Source organism: Anomaloglossus baeobatrachus, chromosome 5 (assembly GCF_048569485.1).
Source record: "Anomaloglossus baeobatrachus isolate aAnoBae1 chromosome 5, aAnoBae1.hap1, whole genome shotgun sequence".
Taxonomy (NCBI): domain Eukaryota; kingdom Metazoa; phylum Chordata; class Amphibia; order Anura; family Aromobatidae; genus Anomaloglossus; species Anomaloglossus baeobatrachus.
The window spans coordinates 86,657,218-86,683,661 of record NC_134357.1 but is presented as its reverse complement, the minus strand read 5'-3'; the positions used below and the strand labels follow the sequence as shown (position 1 = coordinate 86,683,661).

Sequence of the window (26,444 nt, the reverse complement as noted above, 5' to 3'; positions counted from 1 at the left end):
GGGTTTTGTACCCCTTGCCAGCCTTGTGACCCTCCACGATCTTGTCTCTGATGGCCTTGAAATGCTCCTTTGTCTTTCCCATGTTGACCAAGTATGAGTGCTGTTCACAAGTTTGGGGAGGGTCTTAATTAGTCAGAAAAGGCTGGAAAAAGAGATAATTAATCCAAACATGTGAAGCTCATTGTTCTTTGTGCCTGAAATACTTCTTAACACTTTAGGGGAACCAAACAGAATTCTTGTGGTTTGAGGGGTTGAATAATAAATGACCCTCTGAATAAACTTTTCACAATTTAAAAAAAAAAAAAAAAAGAAATAACATTCTTTTTTGCTGCAGTGCATTTCACACTTCCAGGCTGATCTACAGTCCAAATGTCACAATGCAAAGTTAATTCCGAATGTGTAAACCTGCTAAATCTGCAGGGGGTTGAATACTACTTGTAGGCACTGTAGGTTCTTCATCCATCGCCGAGCAGCAAACCTGAAGCCCTGAGTGACCCTATAATATTCCTGGCTAGTGAGTGGACAGGTAAGGGACACTAGCCCCACCAATGTACTAAAACAACACACAAGGAAAAGAAAGACAGACAGGGGAAACACACCAACAGATTGCTGCAGTCAGCACCAAGACGGCAGCCTACACAGCAACTTGCAGAGAAGGCGCCACCAGCTCCTTACAACTCTAGGGCACGCATCCAAATGCGAGTGAATAACCAGCACCCTCTATTGGGAGCAGAGGGTATATATAGGAACTGGGAGTGGTCCAAACCGGAAACACCTGGGAAGGTAATAAGAATGCTTGCTGGCAAGGAATAGTGACATTAACCTTCTCTGCCCCAAAGGAAAGGAAACTACATTTAACTACAGGGGTGAGCATGGCAATGGCTTTCAAGCTCTGAATCTGTCACAAGTCTCAAATGCAAAGAGACATCCGTGACATATCATCTCTTCAATTCTTTTTCAGGTTTTTCTCAGTTAGTCTCTTACATACAGTATCTTTCACAGCAGATTGTAATGTTGGATAATTAATATTCCCGTAGGGAGGTCCCTTTTTTTGTGTGTGTTGTCTTATTGCTGAATATTATTTTTAGAATAATGGTAGGAAGTGAACCTCGCAATGAATCTCAGTGTTTCTGCCTTGTCTCCTCCTGAGCATTCATGTGCAGAGAAACTGCTGTATGAGAGTGGGGGGAAAGCACGGCGCATTTCAGAAAATGTAGGGGTCAGGTTAACTCGTAAAGTAGTTCACCTCTTCTCTGCAGTAAAACAAATAACCAATATTGTGTAGGGCTGTGGATAGAATACATGGCTAGTGTCAATTTTATGTGTTTAAAATTGTGCCATTTTTTTTTTTTCTATTCACTGAAATCAATGGATAAGGCAAAGCATGCTAGTGCTATCGACCAAATGTTTGTTCGGCAGACGGCTATCCCTCCCTCCTGAGCATTTATGTGACTTCAATGGGGAGTGGTTTATCACCCCCCTTCCAAAATAATAGCTATGGGCTGGCATTGATATTCCAGCTGTTTGATCCTTCTCTCTCCCCAAACCATCTATTGGGGAAAAGTTGTGAGGACCCCAAAACCACTGGAGGATAGTCAATGGTGGAGAGAAAAGGGTTAAAGCTCCACACTACTGTAGGGATAAAATCACAGTGGTGATCAATATAATTTATGATTTATTGTCAACGCGTTTCGGATCACTACAGGCTCCTTCCTCAGGACATATATAGTTACATAGGTTGAAAAAAAACCTAGGTCCATCTAGTTCACCCTTCCTCCACCAATTATATATTTTGTCACTAAGTCATTCATAACCAACAATGTTGTGTGCAATGAGAAAATCATCCAGCTCTATATTAAAAGCTGTTATAGTATCTGCCATTTCTACCTCTTGTGGTAGGGCATTCCACAGTCTGACTGCTCTAACTGTAAAGAACCCTTTCCTATTTAGCTGTTGGAATCGCTTTTCTTCCACTCGCAGTGAGTGCCCCCTGGTCCTTAGTACTGTCTTTGGAAATTATATGTCCTGAGGAAGGAGCCTGTAGTGCTCTGAAACGTGTTGACAATAAATCATAAATTATATTTATCTCCTCTGTGATTTTATCCCTACAGTCGTGCGGAGCTTTAACCCTTTTCTCTCCACCATTGACTATCCTCCACGTAGGTCTCTGCTGCAGCCGTATGCTATTAAGGTGGTTGTGACTCTCAAAACCCCATAAAGTGAGTCCATCCCCTCCTTCCCGCAATTGTTTTACTGCATAAGACCCTATTGTGCATTCTTTCTTTCCAGCACCTTTTACCTATAAACACTGGATGGTCAGCTAGTCCGATTCTCATCTAATGTGCATGGAGCATTAAAGGGGTATTCCCATCTGCAAGTTCCTATCCCATTATGTAGTAAGTGTAATAATAATAATATTAGCAAATACCTCCAATTAGAAATGTAGTTTTCATTTGATATAGCCTGTCTCATACCTCATGTGAAGGGCATTGCAGGACCTTTGGTATCCTTTGTTACAACCTCGCATATAATGACAGTTATTTGTGGTCATGTTATAACCTCAACCAACTAACTACCTACCTGTCACTATATGCGTGGTCATAAGCATGGATACCTAAGGTCCTGTAATGCCCTGCACATGAGGTAAGCGACATAGTGAATCATAAGAAATATACTGCATTTCTAATTGGTAATATTGCTAATATTATTATTAAACCTACTACATACTGGTACAGGATCTTGGAGATGGCAATTCCTCTTTCAGACTGTATTCAGCTATTATACTGTATGTCCATCAAGCTCATCCATACTAGTGCTATCTATTTTTTATCATTTATTGGATAACAGAATTGCATAATTTTTATTATTATGTTTTTTTTACTTTTTTGTATTTTACAATCACAAGTCCTTGCTGTAAACCATATTATTGGTGCCTGTGTTAAGAGACACTGGCTACACTGCCAAGTCATATGTTCGTAAATTGTTGGTTGCAGCTATGCAAGAACGCCTACTATGTTGTTGTGATGTAATTTTGTAATTTAAAAGTAGATTAATACCACATCAGACATGACTAGAGCCTCAAACTTTTTTTGTGTCTTTTGTATAAAAGAGATTGGCCACTACTTTGCATTGAAGGCTCAGTCATAAGGGTGCTTTACACGTTGCGACATCGCTAGCGATTGCTAGCGTTGTCGCGAGCAACAGCACCCGCCCCCGTCGTTGGTGCGATATGTGATGATCGCTGCCGTAGCGAACATTATCGCTACGGCAGTGTCACATGCACATACCTGTTCTGCGACGTCGCTCTGGCCGGCGAACCGCCTCCTTTCTAAGGGGGCAGTTCGTGCGGCGTCACAGCGACGTCACACGGCAGCCGTCCAATAGCAGAGGAGGGGCGGAGATGAGCGGCCGGAATGTGCCGCCCACCTCCCTCCTTCCTCATTTCCAGTGGACGCAGGTAAGGTGATGTTCGTCGTTACTGCGGTGTCACACATAGCGATGTGTGCTTCCGCAGGAACGACGAACAACATCGTACCTGCAGCAGCAACGATATTAAGGAAATGAACGACGTGTCAACGAGCAACGATTTTTCACGGTTTTGTGCTCATTGATCGTCGCTCATTGGTGTCACACGCTGCGATGTCGCTAACGGCGCCGGATGTGCGTCACTAACGACGTGAACCTGACGATATATCGTTAGCGATGTTGTAGCGTGTAAAGCACCCTGTAGGATAGGCCATCAATATCTGATCGGTGGAGGGTGCAACAACCAGCAACCACACTAATAAAGTGCTACCAGTATCGGCGGCTAGGTGTTTTTAGATGTTGCCGGAACACAGCGGCTCTGTCATTTCTATAGTGGCTGTAGCTGGGCACTGAACACCCACCCACTATTCAAATGAATAGGGGGTGGCTCTACAGTACCCGGCTGTGACCACTACAGTTTTGAAGAAGCGAAAAAATAAAAATAAAAAGCCAGCACTAAATGTGCACTTCAGCACTAAAAATTCTAAACTGTACTTATTATAAAAATTTTGAGATTTTTGGCAAAAAATTGCAATTTCTTGAGCTACCCCGCCACGTCATGGCAAATCTCATTTGGGGCAGTCCTACACTAAAATATTTTTATAAAATGTGCCATACGGCCTCACATATGAATAGTAGAACTGCTCTTAGCAGCACTCACCTGGTCTATTTCAATCCCGTACCCATGACTGAGTCATGGCTGTGGGCGGGAGAGGTCCAAGCAAATGCTGCATGAAGTAAATAGCCTGTGGACAGGGCCTGATGACTGAATGTGAACAGTCACCAACCGCCAAAATCTAGACAGGTGGAATACATCCCAAATTAGGGTGCATAGCAAGGTGGGGGTCAGCCACCGACCAATAAGAAGCGGCTGTGTTCCGGCAGCATCTGTGAACTTTGGTAACAGCTGATCAGTGGGGGTACGGGGTGTCGCAACAGCACTTAGACAATAATGATAGTTTATTTCAAGGGTAGACCATCAATAAATGAAGTAGTGGCCATTCCTTTACAGATAAACGTTACATAATGCTATTAATAAATGTGTCCCATCCATAATAACTTTCTCGAAGCTATTACTTACGTTCCAGACTAAGAACATGTTCACACATTTGCCCATAAATCTTGCAGCTTTGTTAAATTTACCAGGTCACTTGGTTATATACAGTATCATATTTGTTCCTTTTATGAGCCATAATCAGGTAACATCTCAAAGGAAGCATGTTTGGGAAAATCCTTTATCTTCCAGGTTTTCTCTAGTTTGAATACCTCAGCGATGTGACGATGAGTCTATTACATGTGTGTTTGTTTTCTATGCTCAGACAAAAGAAAAACAGATTTTGTTTTCAAACTCAACCTCTTCAGGTCAAATCAAAGCTGCTGAATGATTTATGCCATTCTTCAAGCCTTTGTTCTCGAAAGGCAACGAAGTCTCTGCTGTTGGTCATTGTTCCTTTTGGAAGGCCACTGTTGTATTTTGCTTCAGGGTGCGATGGATATTACGTGCGCTACTTTGTTGTCTGTGCTTGTTTGATTTTGTTATGTTTGATAAATAATATCATATATTAATGGGGTTGTCTAGTTAGGAAACTCATTTTCATATAATATTAGAGAATTGTGTTCCTCTGCTCAGGATCCTCAGAGCGGAGAGTGGCTACAAAGGGAAGCTCTTGTTTGGAGGACATGTCCTGCATTAACTACAAAGATAACCTATTCATATTAAGGGGTACTGTTATAATGCTAAAGTTTTACTGTTGTGGGGAGACAGGGAAACTGAACCTTTAAAGTTGTCCACTGTTAGGACAACCCCTTCTGATTCCACATGTTTCACTTAGTAAAATATAAAAAGCCTATACTCACCTCTCATGTTGCCGCCATTCCAGTGGTGCCGCGGTTCATATTCCCGGGGCTCACTTAGTGCTATGATGTCACAAGATCCCCATGTCCAACCAGTGTCAGCTTCTGTCTCCTTAACTTCAGACAAAATGACTTAATCAACAGGAAGTGAGCACGGAGGCTGCTGCTCACTTCCTGTTGATTGCTCGTTTGGTCCGAAGGTGGAGAGACAGAATCCGGAGCTGATTAGACGTGGAGCTTGCATGATGTCACAATGTCACGTGAGACCCAGGAACAAGAACCGTGGCACCACTGGAATGGCGCCGACACAGGAGGTGAATATAGGATTTTTAATTTCACCTTGGGAAAATATGTGGAATCATAAGGGGTTGTCCACTACCTTTAATGTCGATAGAAATTAAAGTTGATCACAGGAGTCCCAGCTGGGGGACATATGTCATCAGTTTATTGTCAAAGGATCATTTTGATAAATAAAGATTATCCAAAATATAAAATCCCTTAAAGTGAAGGTGGTAAAAATTCTCTCAGTTCTTTAATACTGAAGATCTCCAATGTGCCCAACGTGGGTTATCCCTTTGGCCTCCCAGACAATTCACATATCTCTCTTTAAGCATCATTTTTGGGGGATAGTGGATCTATTGTCGCTTAACTAGGCTGATTTACCATTCTGTAAGATCTGTACTGTCTGCCATATTGCTTTTTACCAATCTTTAATAGTAAAATGCAAGTTTGACCGTTTCTTTTTATCTTCTTACAGGATGAAGTAATTGCAGTTTCAGAAAAAGTAATTGTCAAACTTGAAGACTTAACGAAATGGGCACAATCGGATTATTCAAAATGGAAGTGTGGACTCCGAGCTTTACCCCTAAAACTAAAAGAACAAGGAAAAAATGGGCAAAAAGAATGTGTTTTGAAATACAGACAATCCACACTAAATAGCGGCCTCAACTTCAAGGATGTCTTTAAAGAAAAGACGGAACTGGGTAACTATTGACTTCCACAATATTTCACATTTCTGGGATGACTTATTATAGGTGTTGTCTTAGCTAGGTATTACTAAGGTGATATTTTTTTATTCCATAACTCATCATGAGTGCACTAGCTGCATAAGTAATAGAGTAATAAGGCAATGGTTATCTTTTAAGTCATTTGTATGTTTTTGTACTGGCACAATTTTAAAGATATTTTCTAGGCAAACAGTTTATTAAAACCTCATAAAGCCTTTGCTGAATGAATGAACTTCAGAATTTAATGAAACAACAAAAAAATTATCTAGAAAAGCCTCACTGTGCAATTTCCAACTGGACTGTTAGATTGCGGGTGCAGAAATCCCAGTCGCTTCACTCCGGACTTGATAAGTAGAAACAAAATTGAGGACGGATCAATACAACGTTAAAATTCCAAAAGAATCTTCATTCTGTATCTATTAATATTTATACATGTCCATCAAATTAAAAACTTTCCTCTAACGCGTTTCTGGCTCAGAGCCCTTAATCGTATAATTAAGGGTTCTCAGCCAGAAACGCGTTAGAGGGATATTATGTTTTTAAATTGATGGACATGTATAAATTTTAATAGATACAGAATAAAGACTGTTTTGGAATTTTAAGGCTGTGTTGATGCTTTTTCAGTTTTGTTCATAGTTTTCTTGCTTTGGTATGCTTGTATAAAAAGACACTATGATCGACGATCTGTAAAAGTCTCCCGATCGGTATCAACTGATAGCGGCCTTGGCTGGGTGCTGTACATCAGCCTTACATTTAAATCAATAGGAGGCAGTGCGGCTGCTGTTAGAAGACAGGGCAGCTCCAGAACTGAGCATTTCCAACTCCCCGCTGTCGCCACGGCACCAAGAACAGCTGATCGGTGGAGGTGCCGGTCGGTCAGCCGTTGATGACCTATCTAAGGAGAGGCCATCAATGTAAAAGTAGTAGCCAACCTCGATAAGTCTGACTGCACTACAGTGCACACAACCCTTGGAGAGGGTTAGTGATCTTTCGGAAGAAACAGCCATTGTTTTGTAACCCCTTTAATATGGGAACAAACACTTGACGTTGTAGTGAGTTGCTTGTTTTTCCAAGGGCAATTTAGTCTTAAATGCAGTCATTCAATTAAATGACAGGACAAGTAATATGTACTAAAACACAGAAAAAATATAGAACCCGCACACGATTAGTGTTCAGTTAACGTACAGGTGTGCAAATCTGCTATGTGGCCAACATATAGTCATATACATACATGGTGCGGGAGCACACTGTGATTAATTAATACATGAACTCTAATATTGCTATATAGTTAAAATTGTAAGTTTCTTAGCGTTTTTGATGGCTTTTCCACTCATTGATCAAAAATCGCTAAGTACCTTATGTTTTTAGATTTTACAGCAATATTGGAATCTAGGCACTCATTAATCGCTGTGTGCTGTATTTGGCCAAGTAATATATGACTGCCATATATATATATATATATATATATATATATATATATACATACTGTATATATTCATTAGCCTTTATGCGCTCTTACCTGCAGAGGTCACTCCTGTGCATGGGAGCCCCCTCTATGATTGCCATGTGCCCCTCCACGGTTCGGTTAGCAGTTATTTTTGTGACACGGCTGTTTCTATGTAATATTCTGTGGTCCATGATAGATTGATTTAAGAGTGACGGTATATAAAGCTGGGAACGGTTGTGTATGATTATTATCTTCAATGTTTGCTCTAAACAGGCAGATTTAAAGAGTAAAATCTTTCCGTTCGTTCTTGCAATCATTCTGCTCGTGAGTTCTCTATTTGACGTGTTCTGTTCTTTTTTTGTCTATGGTAAATACGTTCTGTCCTAAAATTACTGGTGCTGCAAGGGTATATATAGTTTTGCTGCATGTATAGAATCAGATATTGCAATGCCAGAAGTGACTATTCTGCTGAATATGGCATCTCCTGCCCAGAAATGATCATTCAACTGAATAAAGCATCACTCAGCAAATGTGGAGGAGGAAAAAGCACTTTTATAGAAATGGATTACATTTGTCTATCATCTAGTTCAGTAGTTTTGTGATTTTCATATTTCTTCTTTTTACTGGTATCCGTCAGTGGTCAGCATTCTCTGGTGAAATGTGACCAGCTGCTTCAGATTTTTTATTTCGCAACCAAAAGCTTACAATGTTATAAAATACTAAATGATCTAATAGCAAACCCCCCAGAGATGACATGGCGAAACAACAGTGATTGGTTGTCAGCATGTCAGTGCTGATGTCTGGTGATCAGAGACCAGTGGTGAAGCCAAGAAGCTGCCGGACAGAGTCGAGGGGCACTCTCAGATTTCTGCTGTGCCTCGTTGTCCTTCAGTTGGGTTATTCCTTTCCTTTTCTGCATGAAATAAGGAGCATCTTCTATTTTCTGCTCTGATTTTTATTCAGACTCCAAAAATGTGCACTGAAATTTTTCAGTGGATGTTAACAGGAGGATTCCATGAGGAGATCCAACCTATGTGAACAGGGGCCTGGATACCGGTTGTCATCATATTTGGCAAATAAATCCATGAGGAGATCCAACCTGTGTGAATATGGGCCTGGATGCCTATTGTTATCATATTTGGCAAATAAATCCATGAGGAGATCCAACCTGTGTGAACAGGGGCCTGGAAGTGTATTGAATTATTCTCCGCAGTATCTGCTCAGTGCTTGCTCTGGTGATGTGCATTTTGGAAAGTGATATCTTTATACCGCAATACACTGTAACCGGATTTAGATAAAAACTGAACTATTAGGTTTGTGTGTGTCTGCTGGCCATGGACTGAATCCAATTAAATCCAGCAGTGATCTGAATGAAGCTCAAGGTTATAGTAAAGGCGGTAAGCAATGCTACTTATACACAAGAGAGAAATGTCCTCCACACCTGCTGAGATCGAAGGGTTTGGCCAACACCCTAATATTTATGGGGTTGACTAACTTGATAGTCGGGGAGATAACGGTTAGGCCTATCTAATTTTGGACTGTCACTTTCTTTACTCTGTTGGAGATAAGACGGCGGCATTGAGGCCCATCGGCGCCTCTCATAGAGAACACATGAGTGCTCGGCCGAAATGAAAAGCCCTGTGTACTGGCGAAATGGCAAGGAGGATTGTTGGTGCACTGCCATGGAGAATGTTGAAGACAAGGCACATAAAAGTAGAAACCTTTTATAGAAGTTTTCAGAATGACAAACAAGTTTTCGGACCAAAGCCTTCATCAGTGAATTTGCTGAGCGTTGTTTAAATGCGGAATTTGGCGAGAAAGGCAGCAAAAGTTTAAATTCATTTTTCTTAATAAATATATAAAAATATTAGAATTGACTTTGGAAAAGTGGGAGAGATGACTGTGAGCTGAATGATTGGCTGAAGCATTATTTGGCCATCTGCCATCTAATGTGTAAGTTAAAATCGATAGCCTATCATTAGGATGGATCATTAATGTCTAATCGGCCAAGGATCGACACCCTGCAACCCCACTGATCAGCTGTTCTCTGTGCCGGCAGTGGTAGCAGGTGGCCTGAAATGCTGAGTTATGCAGCTGCTCCGTCTTCTGATAGCGGCTGTGGATTGCTTCTGCATAGTAACCGCCTATTGATTTGAATGGGAGGCGGATGCTCAGTTCCGCTATCAGAAAATGGGGCAGCTCCGGAACTGAGCATTTCCGGCCGCCTGCTGTCGCCACCAGCCCCGGAAACGGCTGATCGGTGTGGGTGCCGGGTGTCGAACCCCGGCCGATTAGACATTTATGACCTATCCTAAGGATAGGCCATCAAAGTTAAAGTAGTGGACAGACTCCTTAAGTAATGCATTATTCTTACAAAGTTGATAAACCTATTGTAAACATTATTCCATTTCTGAACAGTAAAATGAAGCTCAAATGGTTCTTTATTCTCATATATATATAATTTACTAGTGTCGGAAACCGTAGCATAATGTGTGTCAGCCTGATTAATGCTTTTGTTTACCAGAAATGTCTGTATATGCATGTTTTCTGTAGAACTAGGTAGCATCTGTGATCACAAAACATGCCTCGTTTGCAAATAGTAGGTAAAAAAAGGCTGAATGAATAATATTCGTGAGGAGCTGCAGCAGCAATGTGGTGTAAACCTTATCAGCTTAACATCATGTTGTAATTCATTTGGTAATGGTTTAAAAATAAAAAAAAATCTAATTATTTTTCCCCAGCAGCGCCTTTTACAATATCCCTTTAAGTGAAGCAAAAAGGAGAGTGTAAGCTTTATTGGCCTATAAATATGTCATTACAGTCAGACTACATTTATATTCTTTGGATTGTTGTTTAAGCCAAGAAAATATGCTTGTACAGGTTGACTATTTTATTGAAAGCCTTTGAGGCATTGAGCGGAATATGTTCTAGGTTGAGGTTATTAAAACACTACTTTCATTCTAGAATCTGATGCATTGTCAATTATAGGTTTATAGATTTTTCTTTTTCAGTGCACCCTTAACTCCCTTTTTCATTTAATATGGTATTTGTAGTTACCCAATTCGAAAGATAAAGATGCAAACTTGACCGTAAAATTTTAGGTGCCTTAGATGGATATTTTAGAAGAGCTTGAGTGAGGTTGTAGTCAGCAATTACAGGCACAATACCCATTCATCCATTGAGTGAAATGAAAGGGAAAAATCCACTTTAAAGGGAACCTGTCATCAGAAATTTCGCCCAAAAGCTAAAAGATTCCCCCTCTGCAGCTCCTGGGATGCATTCTAGGAAGGTCCCTGTTATTATTGTGCCCCATGTGAGACCAAAATAAAGCCTTTATAAAGTTCTACCTTTTTGTATGCAGCTTCTGTAAATGTGACACGGGGGCGGGCTCTCTGCCGTCCGTTATTCTGCCCCCTGGTCCTGTATGCCGCCCCCATCGCTCCTTTCCATATCTGATGCACCGCCCACTGCTCCAGCCATCCCCACGCATGCCCAGTGCCAGTCTCACAGGACTGAGCAGTGTGACCGCTGGTGACGTGTGCGCAGGCAAGTGATTATGGACGGGACTGTGACTGTTATCAGCAAGTACCCGCCCATAATCTCGTGAGCGCGCAAACCTCTCCAGCATTCACACTGAGCTCAGTGTAGATGCTAGACTGTATGGGCTGCTTCCAGGGATGACGTCCCTTTGTCATGTGATAGGGGCGTGTTCGAAATACTATCACATGACAATGGGACGTCATCCCTGGAAGCAGCCCATACAGTCTAGCATCTACACTGAGCTCAGTGTGAATGCTGGAGAGGTTTGCGCGCTCACGAGATTATGGGCGGGTACTTGCTGATAACAGTCACAGTCCCGTCCATAATCACTTGCCTGCGCACACGTCACCAGCGGTCACACTGCTCAGTCCTGTGAGACTGGCACTGGGCATGCGTGGGGATGGCTGGAGCAGTGGGCGGTGCATCAGATATGGAAAGGAGCGATGGGGGCGGCATACAGGACCAGGAGGCAGAATAACGGACGGCAGAGAGCCCGCCCCCGTGTCATATTTACAGAAGCTGCATACAAAAAGGTAGAACTTTATAAAGGCTTTATTTTGGTCTCACATGGGGCACAATAATAACAGGGACCTTCCTAGAATGCAGCCCAGGAGCTGCAGAGGGGGAATCTTTTAGCTTTTGGGCGAAATTTCTGATGACAGGTTCCCTTTAAGTGGTCTTGTACACGTGGGCAGATCCGCTGTGGGTTTAGGGGTAATCTGCAGACAAAGCAGCAGGCGTTATATGCAGATTGTGTTGCAGATTGGCCATAGATTTCACTCGTTGCACGGGAAAGGGATGGACAAGCTGCCGATCTCTCAAAATATATGCAATGTATAGATGAGATTTTACTTTTTTATTTCTTTATATTATTATTTGCAGTATATCTGCCCCATGGGCAAGGGTGCTCCAAAATGGACTGGAACCACTTCAGAGCTCATCAAGTATTCCAGTCAGTGGATGTCTATTCATTGACTCTCACCTTCGCCATACAGTATTTCTGTGTAAGGCTGGAGTCACACTTGTGAGATACTCGCACAAGTCTCGCATCGCATCACCCAGCACGGCCTGACACTTTCCGGACACAAGTATCTTAGCTGCATAGAAATACATGCACCCGACCTGCTGCCTGTCAGGAAAGTGTGCGGCCGTGTTGGGTGATGCGAGGCTTGCGCGAGACTCTCAAAGTGTGACTCCGGCCTAAGGCTACATTCCCACAATGAGCTTTTGATGAGTTTTTTAACTTTGCGTATTATCATTCCATCTAAAATGCAGCATCTTACAGTTTCAGTAAAGTGGATAGGATCTACAGAAATCTTCTGTCCGTTGTGCTTTTTTACTTTGCGTAGACTTCCCTGCGGTGCAGATTTCAGATATGCAACATCTCAATTGCTCCTGCAGATACAGTGAGTTTTCTGTGCAGATTTTCCTCATAGACTTGCAATAGATGCAGAAAAAAGGCAATTAAAAAATATACACACAAGCTTTTAGTACGTTTGTACAGCAGAAACTCATCAAAAACTCATCTAATCTTCACCTAAGAATGTCAATAAAGTTTTGCCAAAGCCAAAAACCAGGAAGTATCAAAAACAAAGAGCTGTATTTAAAACATGATACACCAAGAAGCGATAAAAATAACAGCATCAAAAACCCCATAAAACACATGTAAAACAACACATGGAACTAAATTTACCTAATATGTGTAGAATCTCTGCAACATCAAAAACTCACCAAAAGTTCATTGTGGGAACATGGTCTAAAGATTCAATCAGAAGTTTAATCTGCCCAATTTCTAGAGTAAGGTAATCTTCTCTGATGAGTCTAATTTTCAGCTTTGCCCAACACCTGGTCGTCTAATGGATAGATAGAGACCTCGAGAGGCGTACAAGCCACAGTGTCTTGCACCCACTGTGACATTTGGAGGATCGGTGATGATTTGGGGATGCTTCAGCAAGGTTGGAATTGGGTAGATTAAACTTTGCCAAGGACGTATGAATCAAGCCGCATACAAGGTTATCCTGGAAATACAGTTACTTCCTTCTGCTCAGGCAATGTTCCCCAACTCTGAGGACTGGTTTTTCCAGCAGGACAATGCGCCATGATGTTTAGGTTTTGAAATCCAAAAAAGTAAAGTTTATACAATTAGCTGCTTGTTGAGTGACAGTTGCAGTGGAGCAGATCATATATTCATAGCTATCCCCTCCCTCTGTTATAATTATCATAAATATTATACAAACAAATCACTTTGTCTCTTGCAGGACCTGTGTGAGGTCATACCCATGTGACCTGGTACCCAGGTTTGTTGGCTGAGGCCCCGCCCCTTTTGGTCACATGGGTATGACCTCACACAGGTCCTGCAACAGATAAAGTGAATCGTTTGTATAATACTTATGCTAATTCTAACAGAGGGAGGGGATAACTATGAATATATTATCTGCTCTATTGCAAATGTCACTCAACTTGCTGCTCATTTTATAAACTTTACTTTTTTGTGATTTCAAAACCTGTAGATCCGAGCTGACAACTACAGGTATGTATAGAATCAGCCTGATAGTGCCAGTATAGCCCTGGCTTTAGGTTATATACGAAAATCCTGGTGATTGGTTCCCTTTATATAATTAAATAAATAAAATAAAGCGCAGACATATCAGGGGGGCTGACAGATCCTTTTTAGCCACAACCAAAACAACTGATTATTTTATTTTCTGGGGACGTAAAGATGTCATTGTTTCCTAGTAAAGTGATGAACTGGATATTAATATCATTATATATAAATCAAAATCCCATTTCTAGAAGTAGAAAAACAGAGTTATGTGCATCTGACCAACAGACGTAACCTATCCGGCTATAAATCAGATATAAAAGACAAAGTGTATGAGAAGAAAAAGCAAACAAACTTCCTAATGCCGGGCATAAAGGTTTGCAATGTAAATTCTAATCTCAATAACTGTTTTTATTGCCGTTCACATGTCAAGAATATTTTTACAAGAAATGAACAAGATGGTGAATAATTGTGTTTCTCTTAAGGCAAGGTTACCATGGTGAACGCGAGACGGCAGCTTCATAATTACAGGCATAATAAGAGGGGGGAAAGAAGGTCTTTGGAAAATATCACAATGTTATTTGGAAACATAGGCAGAGCTGAATTAGTGATACGGTGCTGGCTGGATCCTTGGTGGAGGTCTACGTGGTACCGCTATTTTAATGAAATCAAACACTCCTTCCAATGTGCTTTTTGTCAATCCATTTGTTAGAACAAATTAGTATCAAAGCTATCACATTCTGAAGGACGAATAAAGCATGCCCAAAAGCCTGCTGCCTGACAGATGGTTTACTGATAGGATGGATACATAACTGGAAAAAAGAACGACACCGTGGTTTATCGTGAAATATAAAGGTGAATTAACACATCTTGCGGAATTGAGAGACAGCAGAGAGAATGGCCGCGGCACGACGACATGTCTTACTTCTTCGGTAACATTTATATATGTGGATTTGCTCCACGCTGAGGTTCTGAGACGCTTGTTAATATCTTTATGAGAACATTACATTGCATGTGGTTTGAGTAAATGGGTCAGGATTTGCTTGGTAAGCGGAATTACTCAGACAGTGCAACGAAGGCCATCTGCAGTTTGTCGCGACTCTATTTACTTTTGACAAGGAATGGGGAAGATAAGACATTGTCTTGTCAGCTGATGGCACAACTCTAAAGCCCACCATTCACATGAGATGGTTGTTGGGATGGCTCTCCCATACACAGGAGCGCGCTCCGGTGTCCTCTTAGAAAACAAAGTAATTGAAATCAGACATGCTAGATCCTTAAAAGTGTTGTCCACTACTTGACATTGATGGCCTAGCCTTAAGCGGGCTTTACACACTGTGATATCGGTCCCGATATCGCTAGTGTGGGTACCCGCCCCCATCTGTTGCGCGACACGGGCAAATCGCTGCCCGTGCCGCACAACATCGCCCAGACCCGTCACACATACTTACCTGCCCGGCAACGTCGCTGTGACCGGCAAACCGCCTCCTTTCTAAGGGGGCGGTCCGTGCGGCGTCACAGCGATGTCACTGAGCGGCCACCCAATAGCAGCGGAGGGGCGGAGCTGAGCGGGACGTAACATCCCGCCCACCTCCTTCCTTCCGCATAGTGTGCTGCCGCAGGAACGAGGAACAACCTCGTTACTGCTGCAGTAACGATTTTTGAGAATGGACCCCCATGTCACCGATGAGCAATTTTGCACGTTTTTGCAACGATGCAAAATCGCTCATCGGTGTCACACGCAACGGCATCGCTAACGCGGCCAGATGTGCGTCACCAATTCCGTGCCCCCAACGAGTTCGCATTAGCGATGTCGTAGCGTGTAAAGCCCCCTTTAGCATAGGTGATCAATGTGTGATTATCTGGGTCCAACACGCCACACCCCAGCCGATCAGCTGGTCCCGTCAGCAGGCAGCCGGAAATCCTCAGTTCCAGTGCTGTTCCGTCTTCTGATAGTGGCCGCGGCCGGGTACTACACATAAGTCTCCCATTCTAGTCAATAGGAGGCGGATGTGCAGTACCCAGCCGAGGCCGCTATCAGAAAACATACCAGCTCCAAAACGGAGTATTTCCGGCTGCCTGTTGCTGCCACTAGGACCAAGAACAGCTAATCAGCGGGGTTGCAGTATGTCGGACCCCGGCTGATCAGACATTGATGACCTCTCCTAAGGATAAGCCATCAATGTCAAAGTAGTGGACAACCAGTTTAACTCCCCTCCAAAATCATCAGTCCATGGCCCTCATACTCATTAGGGTGTATTCAGGTAACCATATAAGTTAGACCAAGATCAGGCCTCAATCCACAGACTGGCCGGCATGTCTCCCATCCTGAGCTTGATAGATTCATATATTAATATATTTCTATAAAGTTCTCAAACTCGTGTAAGTAGACCCACCGGCCAGTCTGTGCATTGGGTCCGATCTCAATACATATTGTATATCTGTCTGACTGCACCCATAGAGTGTCGGCCAAACCCATTGATATCAGTGGATTGGGCCAACATCAGTCTACTATTTGGGCACCTTTAGAAAAATCGTTAAAGATAAGCTACATCATGAAATGACCAGCACACTCAGTCTGAGAACTTGCTCAACTTGTTGATTTAGCTCTCGCATTGCTGTAACAATGGCAAAGTAAAGGTATAAGGATTTGGAGTGAACTCCTATAAAGGATACTGCGGCAGCTAATACTGTCTTATTATTTTATGGAACAGATTGCTGTTCTCAATTACATCTAAATCCACAAAAAGCCATATTGTCTCAGTGCATCCTGAACTCATTATGGTAAAAGCTGGTAAAAGTACATTGACTACATGGAAATGTCAGTGAACCACTTCAGATACACTTGATTGTCTTCTAAAGATCTAGAACCTGTAGGTTCAATGGACCTTACAGTGAGTTATCTTCCATGTCTCGTCAGGATGGAAAGCACATGTCAGTGGTTACAGAATAATGGTACACAAGAGATAAAAGTTTGTTGTATAAATGTTCTGAAAACAGAGTTTATATCACTTGGATCTATTTGTTTTCCAATCATATGCAGCATTTATTGTTTTGGATTCTCATATTTTGTCATATCGGTTAATGAGCAGAAGGGTACATCAGCGTTAACCGTAAATTCTGTGCAAAGAATCCATAGGAAAATCAGAATGTTGTATTATCACAGATTTGCCCCAAGTTTTACCCTGCACAGGGTGAAATCCACTGTAAAAATCTGCAGCATAAATTGACATGATGTGTATTTACAATCTGCATGTCATGGCAATTATTATGCAGATTCCATGCAGATTTGTTTCTGCTTCATGCGGATGAGACTTCATAAAGTTTCATTCACAATGTTGCCATTGTAATACACTGTGTATTTTAAGCATAGAAAATCCATATCACATCTGCCACATATCCTTCAGCTAGAATATGAGGATCAATAAGTGTTAAAGCGACTCTCCAGGCTCCCTGTAACTAAGGCGCATTCGCCCCAACATACGTGCAGCAGTGTTTTGAAAACCTTCTCTTTCACGCTGGTAATTTAAAAATATATACTCTATAAATATTTTTCTTTGCAGTAATATGTTAGCTCTCCAAGCATCGACCTCCTGGTGAGCCTGTGATAGACAATCACTGGGAGCCAATCAGAAGAGGCAGAGGTTCAGGGGGTGGACAGCAACTTGAACCAATAGCAAGGCAGGAGGCGTGTCTTAGATTAGTCCTGTCATGATCCAGGTCTGTATTGGCCTCTGTGGTTTGATTATTTCACCCAGCTCTAGCCTGGTCATGTCATGGGTTAACTCCTCCATGCCTCACTCTGGTTTCCGGGACACTATATCCTGGTGCTGCACCTCCAGTTCGGTGCCAGTGATAGTTTATGCTCTGCAGCGTGGGTTACTGGCTCTGGTGAGTTACCTGATCTGTCCTGCCTCCCAGCTACCTTGTTCTGACTCGTATTATCCTCCCTTTGTCCGTATTACGTCACCACCGGAGTCCGCTCCAGCGACTTCTGCTCCGATCTCCAGGCGACGCCGTATTCCTGCCGTGGATGGTGCTTGTGATGGGAGAGGAGTCGATGCCAGCGGCACTGGTGGGCACAGGCTCCGATCATCCACTGGGCTGGGTTATCTTGGGATCTGCAGTACCACTGGCTGACTGTGGGTGGCGTGTGTCTTCCAGATGAAATTGCCAGCGTTCAGCTCCAGCCAATGGGAAGACACCACACCCTTCTTAGTTCCCCTCCTGTCTGCTGACCTCTGTCAGAGATAGTTCTGATTTCCTGGCTCCTGGTCTGCCCTATTCTGTTTGGTGATTCCTGTGTGCTGACTTCTGCGTGTTTTCTGACTACCCTTCTGCCTGCTGTTTTTGTACCTCACTGCCCGATCCGGATTTGACCTCTGCTATGTTTTCTGATTACATCCTTGCCTGCCGATTCTGTCCCTGTTCTGCTATTCCTGGTTTGACCCTGCCTGACGACTACTCCCACCGGACTGCAGCCTTCCACAGGTAGTGATCTCCAGGGCCCTGTGTAATTCCAAATACCTGTATAGGGGTTAAAGAAATTTCAAGGTTCTGTGGGTCCTGCTTGGTGAGTGGCTTCCCTCTAGCCTGTCCATTACATCCCATCTGAGTCTGTTGATCCAGGCAGACGTTACAGTCCGTCTGTCCCGATCCCTGACTATCCACTCCTGTCTACTGTGTACCCTTCCCTGTCTGTCTTAACCCAGTCCCGACCAGTTTTTACTCCTCCCTTGTTTGTACTTGGACTTCCTGGCATCTGACCTGTATCCTCGTTCCTAACTTCGGCTCCATCTCTCCCCTCTGTTGCATATGTGACTTTCCAGTTTCTGTCAATCGGCTATCACCTGACCACGATTTGATTATCCGTGTGCTATTGACAAGATCTCCTGCTGCTGACCTGGAATACTGACTACTTTACTGCCCTCTGGTTGTTTGCCTGCTAACTGCACTCTGAAGCTACACTGTTTGTAGCTTCAGCGTCTCCCTTAGTACAGTGTGACAAGTCCAGAGTGCTAGTAGTCTCAGCAGCTAATGTGTAATCATAGATTATAGCTCTGCCCTTGTTGAGCTGAGCTCAAAGCCGGAAAGCAGTAAGATCTGAGGCAAAAAAATATCTGGTAATCATCACCTGTAGATACTGACTTTTCTCTTTGAGCTCATGACTGCACAGACCCTTTAAGTTTATGGCAGTAAAAATCAAAATTTTGAAAACATGGAAATCTTGTCAATGGGAAAAATACTTAGGCCCCGATTCCTTAAGACTTCTGTACACCATTCTTAATGAAGGAGTGCTGGAGGAGCGCAACTTTTTGATTAGTTTGGGGAAAACACTAAACAAAAGACAAGCGCAAATAGGGTCTCATCTGTTAAGAAAGCAGTACTGCTGAATTCACTGAGTGCTCACTTGGCGGGGGTTCTGTACCCAACACCTCCGAATAACTCTCAGAGGTTCGACTGCTAGGTATAACATTTGTCAGTTATAGTAGTTTCTGTCCTGCAGAAGAAATTTTTGAAAAGCGTAGACACAATAAACTGCTTGGATATTTAACCCTTCTTTTCCTGACTTCCATTTTTAATTATTTTGGCACATCTTTCATCTCCCATGCACCACAGACAGTCAGGGACTTGAGTTAGATGTTATAATTTTAACCTACCTTTGTATTGTATATTATGATTAATTTGTTGGAAGTACTTAGCGTCACTCCGTCCCACCAAGCACTGTCAGTTGGCAAAAAGTTGTTGGCTGTGACTGGCTTCAAAATGGCAAAATTCACAACATTTATGCAAACAGAGTTGCACAAAAATTTTGAAATATTTTAAGCATTTTTTATGCCAGTATTTTTTTCAAAATTGCTTGATGAATCGGTGCCTTGATGTCCATGCTTAAAGAGGTTATGCACTTATTTTGCATTAATCAGCAAGGGTCCGACATCTGGCACCCCCGCCAATCTTCTATTGCCGCTGCTGGTGGCGACAGCACGCTACTGGAAAGTCTGAGTTCTAGAGTTGCCCCATCTATCATGCTACCCGCCCCCTTCATTCCGCAAATGATCTTAGACTAACATCCTCCATAATACGAACCTCACACCTCCGTCTCCAAGACTTTTCTCGTGTCGCGCCTGTTTTCTGGAAGGCACTACCCCAAAGAATGCGACTAATATCCAGTCCCCAAGTTTTTAAGCGTACATTAAGAACACATCTCTTCAGACAAGCTTATCATAATAACTTACTAACCGAACTCTCCCCCGTCCCATCTTCTAAATGCTACACGTAACCTTCTCTCTCCTATTTCTGTCCTCACATCCTACATACAACCAATAGCACGTAAGGGCACCCAAAAGGTTACTGTCTAAAGACCAGATCATTCATCTTTATATGTAACCAATAAACTAGCATAACGATGGCCGGCCAGATCTACAAGTGTGCTTCACCTTTTGTGTCCCCCATTTCCCCATAGATTGTAAGCTTTCGAGCAGGGCCCTCATTCCTACTGTAGCTGTTGAATTATGTACTATTTCGTTTTGTTTTTGTCTGTACAACCCCCTACCTGATAATAAAGTGCTGCGTAATATGTTAGCGCTATATAAATACATTTTATTATTATTATTATTATTATTATCTTCTGATAGCGGTTGTGGCTGGGTACTGCACATACGCCTCCTATTGATTTGAATGGGAGACGGATGTGCAGTACCTGGCTGCAGCTGCAATCAGTTGACGGGCAGCTCCAGAACTGAGCATTTCCAGCCATCGCTGGCTCCGAGAACAGCTGATTGGTGGGGATGTGGGGTATCGGACATTGATGACCTATCCTAAGGGGCCCTTTGCACACTACGACATCGCAAACCGATGCTGCAATGCTGTGCGCCATAGTTCCCACCCCCGTCGCAGCTGCGATATCATGGTGATAGCTGGCGTAGCGAACATTATCGCTATGCCAGCTTCACATTTACTTACCTGCCCTGCGACGTTGCTCTGGCCGGCGACCCGCCTCCTTATTAAGGGGGCGGGTCGTGCGCCATCATAGTGACGTCACACGGCAGGCGGCCAATAGAAGCGGAGGGGCGGAGATGAGTGGGACGTAAACATCCCGCCCACCTCCTTCCTTCCGCAGGCCGGGACACAGGTAGGAGATGTTCCTCGCTACTGCGGCTTCACACACAGCGATGTGTGCTGCCGCAGAAACGAAGAACAACATCATAACATCGGTCATTCCCAATTCATGGAAATGACCGATGCTACACCGATGATACGATTACGACGCTTTTGCGCTCGTTAATCGTATCAAAAATGCTTTACACACTACGATGTCGACAGCGACGCCGGATGTGCATCACTTTCAATTTGACCCCACCGACATCGCACCTGCGATGTCGTACTGTGCAAAGTGCCCCTAAGGAAAGGCCAGCAATGTAAAAGTAGTGGACACACTCTTTTAAAATTGTGTTTTAAGCTAGCCATCTAAAAAGCAGTGGCAGATATCTCCCCTGACTTCATTATAAGTATGCATGCTCAGCTTTGCCGAGTGTGGTTTATTAAATGAGAGAATAAAGCCATCATGTCTCCCAACAGAAGAAATTAGACTCGTCTTTCTGTGAGCATTTAGAAAGAAATAGCGTCACGGTTGTCCATGAGTTAGGTCTGGTATTACAGTTAAGTATTACTAAAGTGAATGGGAAAGAGCTGCAATACTAAATCACATTTGTAAAAAGAACAACCACTACTCATTCTGGTTTTGATGTCATTTGGAATGTGGCTTTACTGTACTCAACACCACAATGTTTTCCCATCTCTGTAAATGAAGCAAACATACTTTTAATACACATCTTGGCAGGAAAACTACATTCCTTTCTTAGAAACACCTTAAAAGCTGTCTGATTGTTTTTTTTCCCCCATTTCCTTTTTCTTTTGTCAGTGATTGATCTTTTACCCTAGAATCTGCGCTGTTCCTGCGAGATTAACATTCGTTACATCATGTGACTACGCTTTGAGTGTTAGTAAAGGGACAGGGCGCTGTGCGGAAACGTCACGAGTATGCAAATAAGTCCCAAAAACTTCTCAGAATTGTCACCGTGTTTGTTATGTGGAAGGAATACAAGCAATAATGAGTCTTGTTGCAGCGTGTATGTGCTTGTGGCTACATAAATTATATACACAAGTAGATCTGAAACCTACAATTGGAAAATATCCTGCGTGTCAACTCCTAACAAGTTTTCAAATTGCTTAACTGGGATAACTCTAAGGGGTACTTTGCACGTTGCGACATCGCTACTGCGATCTCGTCGGGGTCAAATCGAAAGTGACACACATCCGGCGCCGGTAACGACGTTGCAATGTGTAAAGCCTAGAAGCACCGATAAACTATCGCAAAAACGTCGAAATTCGGTGACCTGTGTAGTGTCGGTCATTTCCATAATTTCACTGCTGCGACGGTACGATGTTGTTCCTCGTTCCTGCGGCAGCACACATCGCTGTGTGTGAAGCCGCAGGAGCGAGGAACATTTCCTTACCTGCCTCCCGCCTGCAATGAGGAAGGAAGGAGGTAGGCGGGATGTTTACGTCCCGCTCATCTCCGCCCCTCCACTTCTATTGGCCGCCTGCCGTGTGACGTCGCTGCGATGCCGCACGAGCTGCCCCCTTAGGAAAGAGGCGGGTCGCCAGCCAGAGCTACGTCGCAGGGCAGGTAAGTGCGTGTGAAGCTGCCATAGCGATAATGTTCGCTACGGCAGCTATAACAAGATATCGCTTCTGCGACGGGGGCGGGGACTATCGCGCTCGGCATCGCTACAATCGGCTAGCGATGTCACAACGTGCAAAGTACCCCTTAGTAAATTTGATGCATTACGCTCCCAAAAATAAGGTGCCCTGTGTGTTCATTATCGATATATTGTTAGGAAAAAGGGTTAAAAGACCACGCTTTTCGGAGTGTGTATAAATACTTCTTCACCAACAAAAATCATCAAGGTACATTTCATTTTTGTTCCTGAAGAAAGAGTTGCTTATACTTCGAAACGCGTAGATTAAAATTTTCTGATCCTTAAGGATCGCTCCTCTGACTTTGTTGTGGTCTTTTAACCCTTTATCTGAACAATATATCAAAGCTTCACCCCCGTGTCTGCAGCAGCTGGACATATCATTTCAAGCATGTTATAGTAGTTGTGACTCTTACAACTATTCCAAGTGAGTGATTCCCTGTATCCCCTTACTCTGGTTCCACCAGGATAGATGTCAGGATTGCGCATTTTTTGTCTTTCCAGCTTCATGTCTTCTGTGTATTCATTAGAAATACCAATACTAGCCATTATATGACTTCTATCCTGCATTTTTCCCCAGTTGTCCTTCTCCCTGCAGGCGCTGTCTCTAATTTACCATTTGTCTCAGAGAGTGGAGACTACCATGTTTCCTCAAAAATATGACAGTGTCTTATATTATTTGTGGCTCCAAAAGATGCGCTAGGGCATATTTTCAGGTGATATCTTATATTTTATATTGGTGTGAGTGACTGGATCACCTGCTAATGAAAAATGAATATTCCCTCTTTCCTCTGCCCATAATATGTACGTTGCTGTAAGCTCCAGCAGTTTATAATCACATGCTAGCTAGTTAATGGAATGAATATTCACCCCTCTTCCTGCCCATAATTCCGCTCACCCCTTGATTGGAACTTGTGTTAACGATATAATGAATATTCACCCCTTGCCCACCCACCCCTTTGCTGACAACATTGATTGGAACTTGTGTTAATAAAATAATAAATATTCACCCCCTTCTCCGCTCTACCCTCTGCATCAGTGATTCACTCAGACTGTCATCACATGATCGCAGCACAATCTTTGGACCAGCGGTTCTCCTCACCTGAGCGTGACAGCTGTATAGAAATACATGCTGAAACGCTTGGGTCAGAACAGCCGCTGTCCAGTGCGAGAATTCCACTGCGATCCTGTGATGATAGTCTGAGTGAATCACTGCCACTCGGCAGAGAGGGTTCGGCGTGAAAGGGGGTGAATATTCATTCCATTAACTAGCCGGCATGGGATTATAAATGTCTAGGGGGTTTCTGAAATGTACAACAATAAAAGTTACATATCCTGAAAGGGCTACTTCAGGATACTACTAGTATGATGATCTGCAACTAGGGATTATTGATGCAGTAAAGATTATAATTTAAGCATAGTCCAAAAAGGCAGAACAATCTGCTAGGTCTTATTTTCGGAGGAAACACGGTAGCTGCTAAGATGTCTCTTATACACAGCACCTTCTTTCTCTATGTAGCACAGGTTCAGCAATACTATGATCACATCTTTGGGAGGAGTTAAAACACTTACTAGAAAGCACTACTGCCTGCGTGAGTTTCTCAGCCTGTTTTCTCACTCTCCTACATTTTCCTCCTCCTTCTGCTCTATATAGACTTCAATAGGCAACTGAATTCTGACACCTCGATGAGGTGGCAATGTGTCTTGTTTTTACCATGAAGGGTCTTTTTTTTCCTGAGCAGATAATAAATCAATACTAGTAGTGACTATAGAAAAAAACTTCATAAAATATTACAAAAAATATTATTCTTTCTCCACTTATGAGCCATCTCTTCTTCCTCCTTCTGCCTCTTAAACTCATCATACAGAAGGCAGGAAGAAGAAGAAGAGGTGTCTCATGAGTGGAGAAAGAATCATGTTTTTCTGGGTTTCTTTTATAGTCACTAGTATTATTGATTTAGGCAAATAACTTTTTACATCTCCCATATTGTTCTTGAAAATTCTGTGTGATTAATGGAAAAAAGAATATTAGTAAATTATAATGATTTTCACTTTTTTTTGCTCATTTTGGATATATTTTCCTGGAGTTTATGTACACTTAAGGGTGCTTTACACTCTGAGACATCGCTAGCGATTGCTAGCGATGTCGTGCACGATAGCACCCACCCCAGTCGTTCGTGTGACATTTGGTGATCGCTGCCGTAGAGAACATTATCGCTACGGCATTGTCACACGCACATACCTTTTCAGCGACGTCGCTGTGACCACCGAACAATCCCTCCTTCAAGGGGGAGGTACGTTCGGCGTCATAGCGTCACTAAGCAGCCGCCCAATAGCAGAGGAAGGGCGGAGATGAGCGGCCAGAAGATGCCGCCCACCTCCTTCTTTCCTCATTGCCGGTGGACGCAGGTAAGGATATGTTCGTCGTTCCTGCGGTGTCACACACAGCGATATGTGTGGTGCTGCAGGAATGACGGACAACCAGCAGTATGCACCACCAACGATATTATGAAAATGAGCGACGTGTCAACAATCAACGATTTTTGACGCTTTTGCGATCGTTGATCGTCGCTCCTTTTAGTCACACGCTGAGATGTCGCTAACGGCGCCGGATGTGCGTCACTAATGACGTGTGTCCCCAACGATATATCGTTAGCGATGTCGCAACGTGTAAAGCACCCGTTACTCTTATGTTTTTTTACACTGTCCAGTAAATGGGAATATTGTGTAATCTGGCATCTGGTATTTCCTATCAAGCCTGAACACAATAGATATATTTGTATTCTATAATGTCTGATGACTTGTACTATTATAAAATTCACAATGCGCTTACACCTCCCAGCATTTGTTGTTTTAGCCAGTATTGCAGAAACCATGAAAAGAATCCTGCCTTAATTCCCATGGGCTAAAATGATACCTTTTGTTTTACGGCTTAGGAGTATTTCACAATTAAGAATTTAGGTTTGGATGCCAAAAAAATGCGATAAGTTAACAAAGCGACAAAACAATTCTGCTGCTCCCTAGTGACGGTCCAGTCCATACAAGCTGCGCCTCGTCACCATCCTCCTCCTCATTCAATAGAATTCTGGATAAATTAGTATTTTTATCACTTGCAATGTAAAAACAAAGCAGATTTTTTGTTTTTGTTGAGTGACATTTTCATTTATCAGCTTTAATACTAGTTTATTTTTCAATTAAAATATCTTGGCAAATCAGCCACCCAAAAAGAAAATCACAAGTCAATATTTTTCCGCTGTTTGTGGAAAGGCATCACATGTGTCAATGAGATGCAGCGCGGAAAAATCAATATTTGTAGTTCAACATTGGATCAAAGTGTAGTTTGCCAGAGATGTGAACAAAGTGATATTTGCTTTGATTTGCCTGTTGACTGGCTGGTGCTTCTACCCTGCAGATAACTGATATGAGATACTAGAGATTCCCAGTATTTCTCTACTTTAAAAAGTCCAGTGCCAACTACCATGTTTTTCCAAAAATAAGCCCTCCCCCAAAAATAAGCCCTAGCAGGGATTTTCAGCATTTTCGGAGCAAGGCTTAAATATAAGCCCTCCCCCGAAAATAAGCCCCAGTCGCGGATCAATAATGAAGTGTCCGTGCAGCTAAAAAAGATAATGCAGGACACTTCGTTATAGACAGCGGGCACACCGCAATCACTCACCTGATGCTGAGCGGCAGGACCTGCCGTGATCACACCTCCGCACACATCCGATCTCACCCGCACACATCAGATCACATAGCCGCACACATCAGAT

General features: G+C 42.9%; 1 protein-coding gene across 1 annotated transcript in view; it reads left to right on the top strand.

Moving 5' to 3' along the window:
* ARID5B (AT-rich interaction domain 5B) overlaps positions 1-26,444 on the top strand; it is a 447,066-nt gene that overhangs the window by 86,697 nt on the left and 333,925 nt on the right. Inside the window, exon 3 of the mRNA XM_075348661.1 lies at positions 6,137-6,362. Coding sequence (XP_075204776.1) covers positions 6,137-6,362 — 226 coding nt within the window. The remainder of the gene's footprint in view (positions 1-6,136; positions 6,363-26,444) is intronic.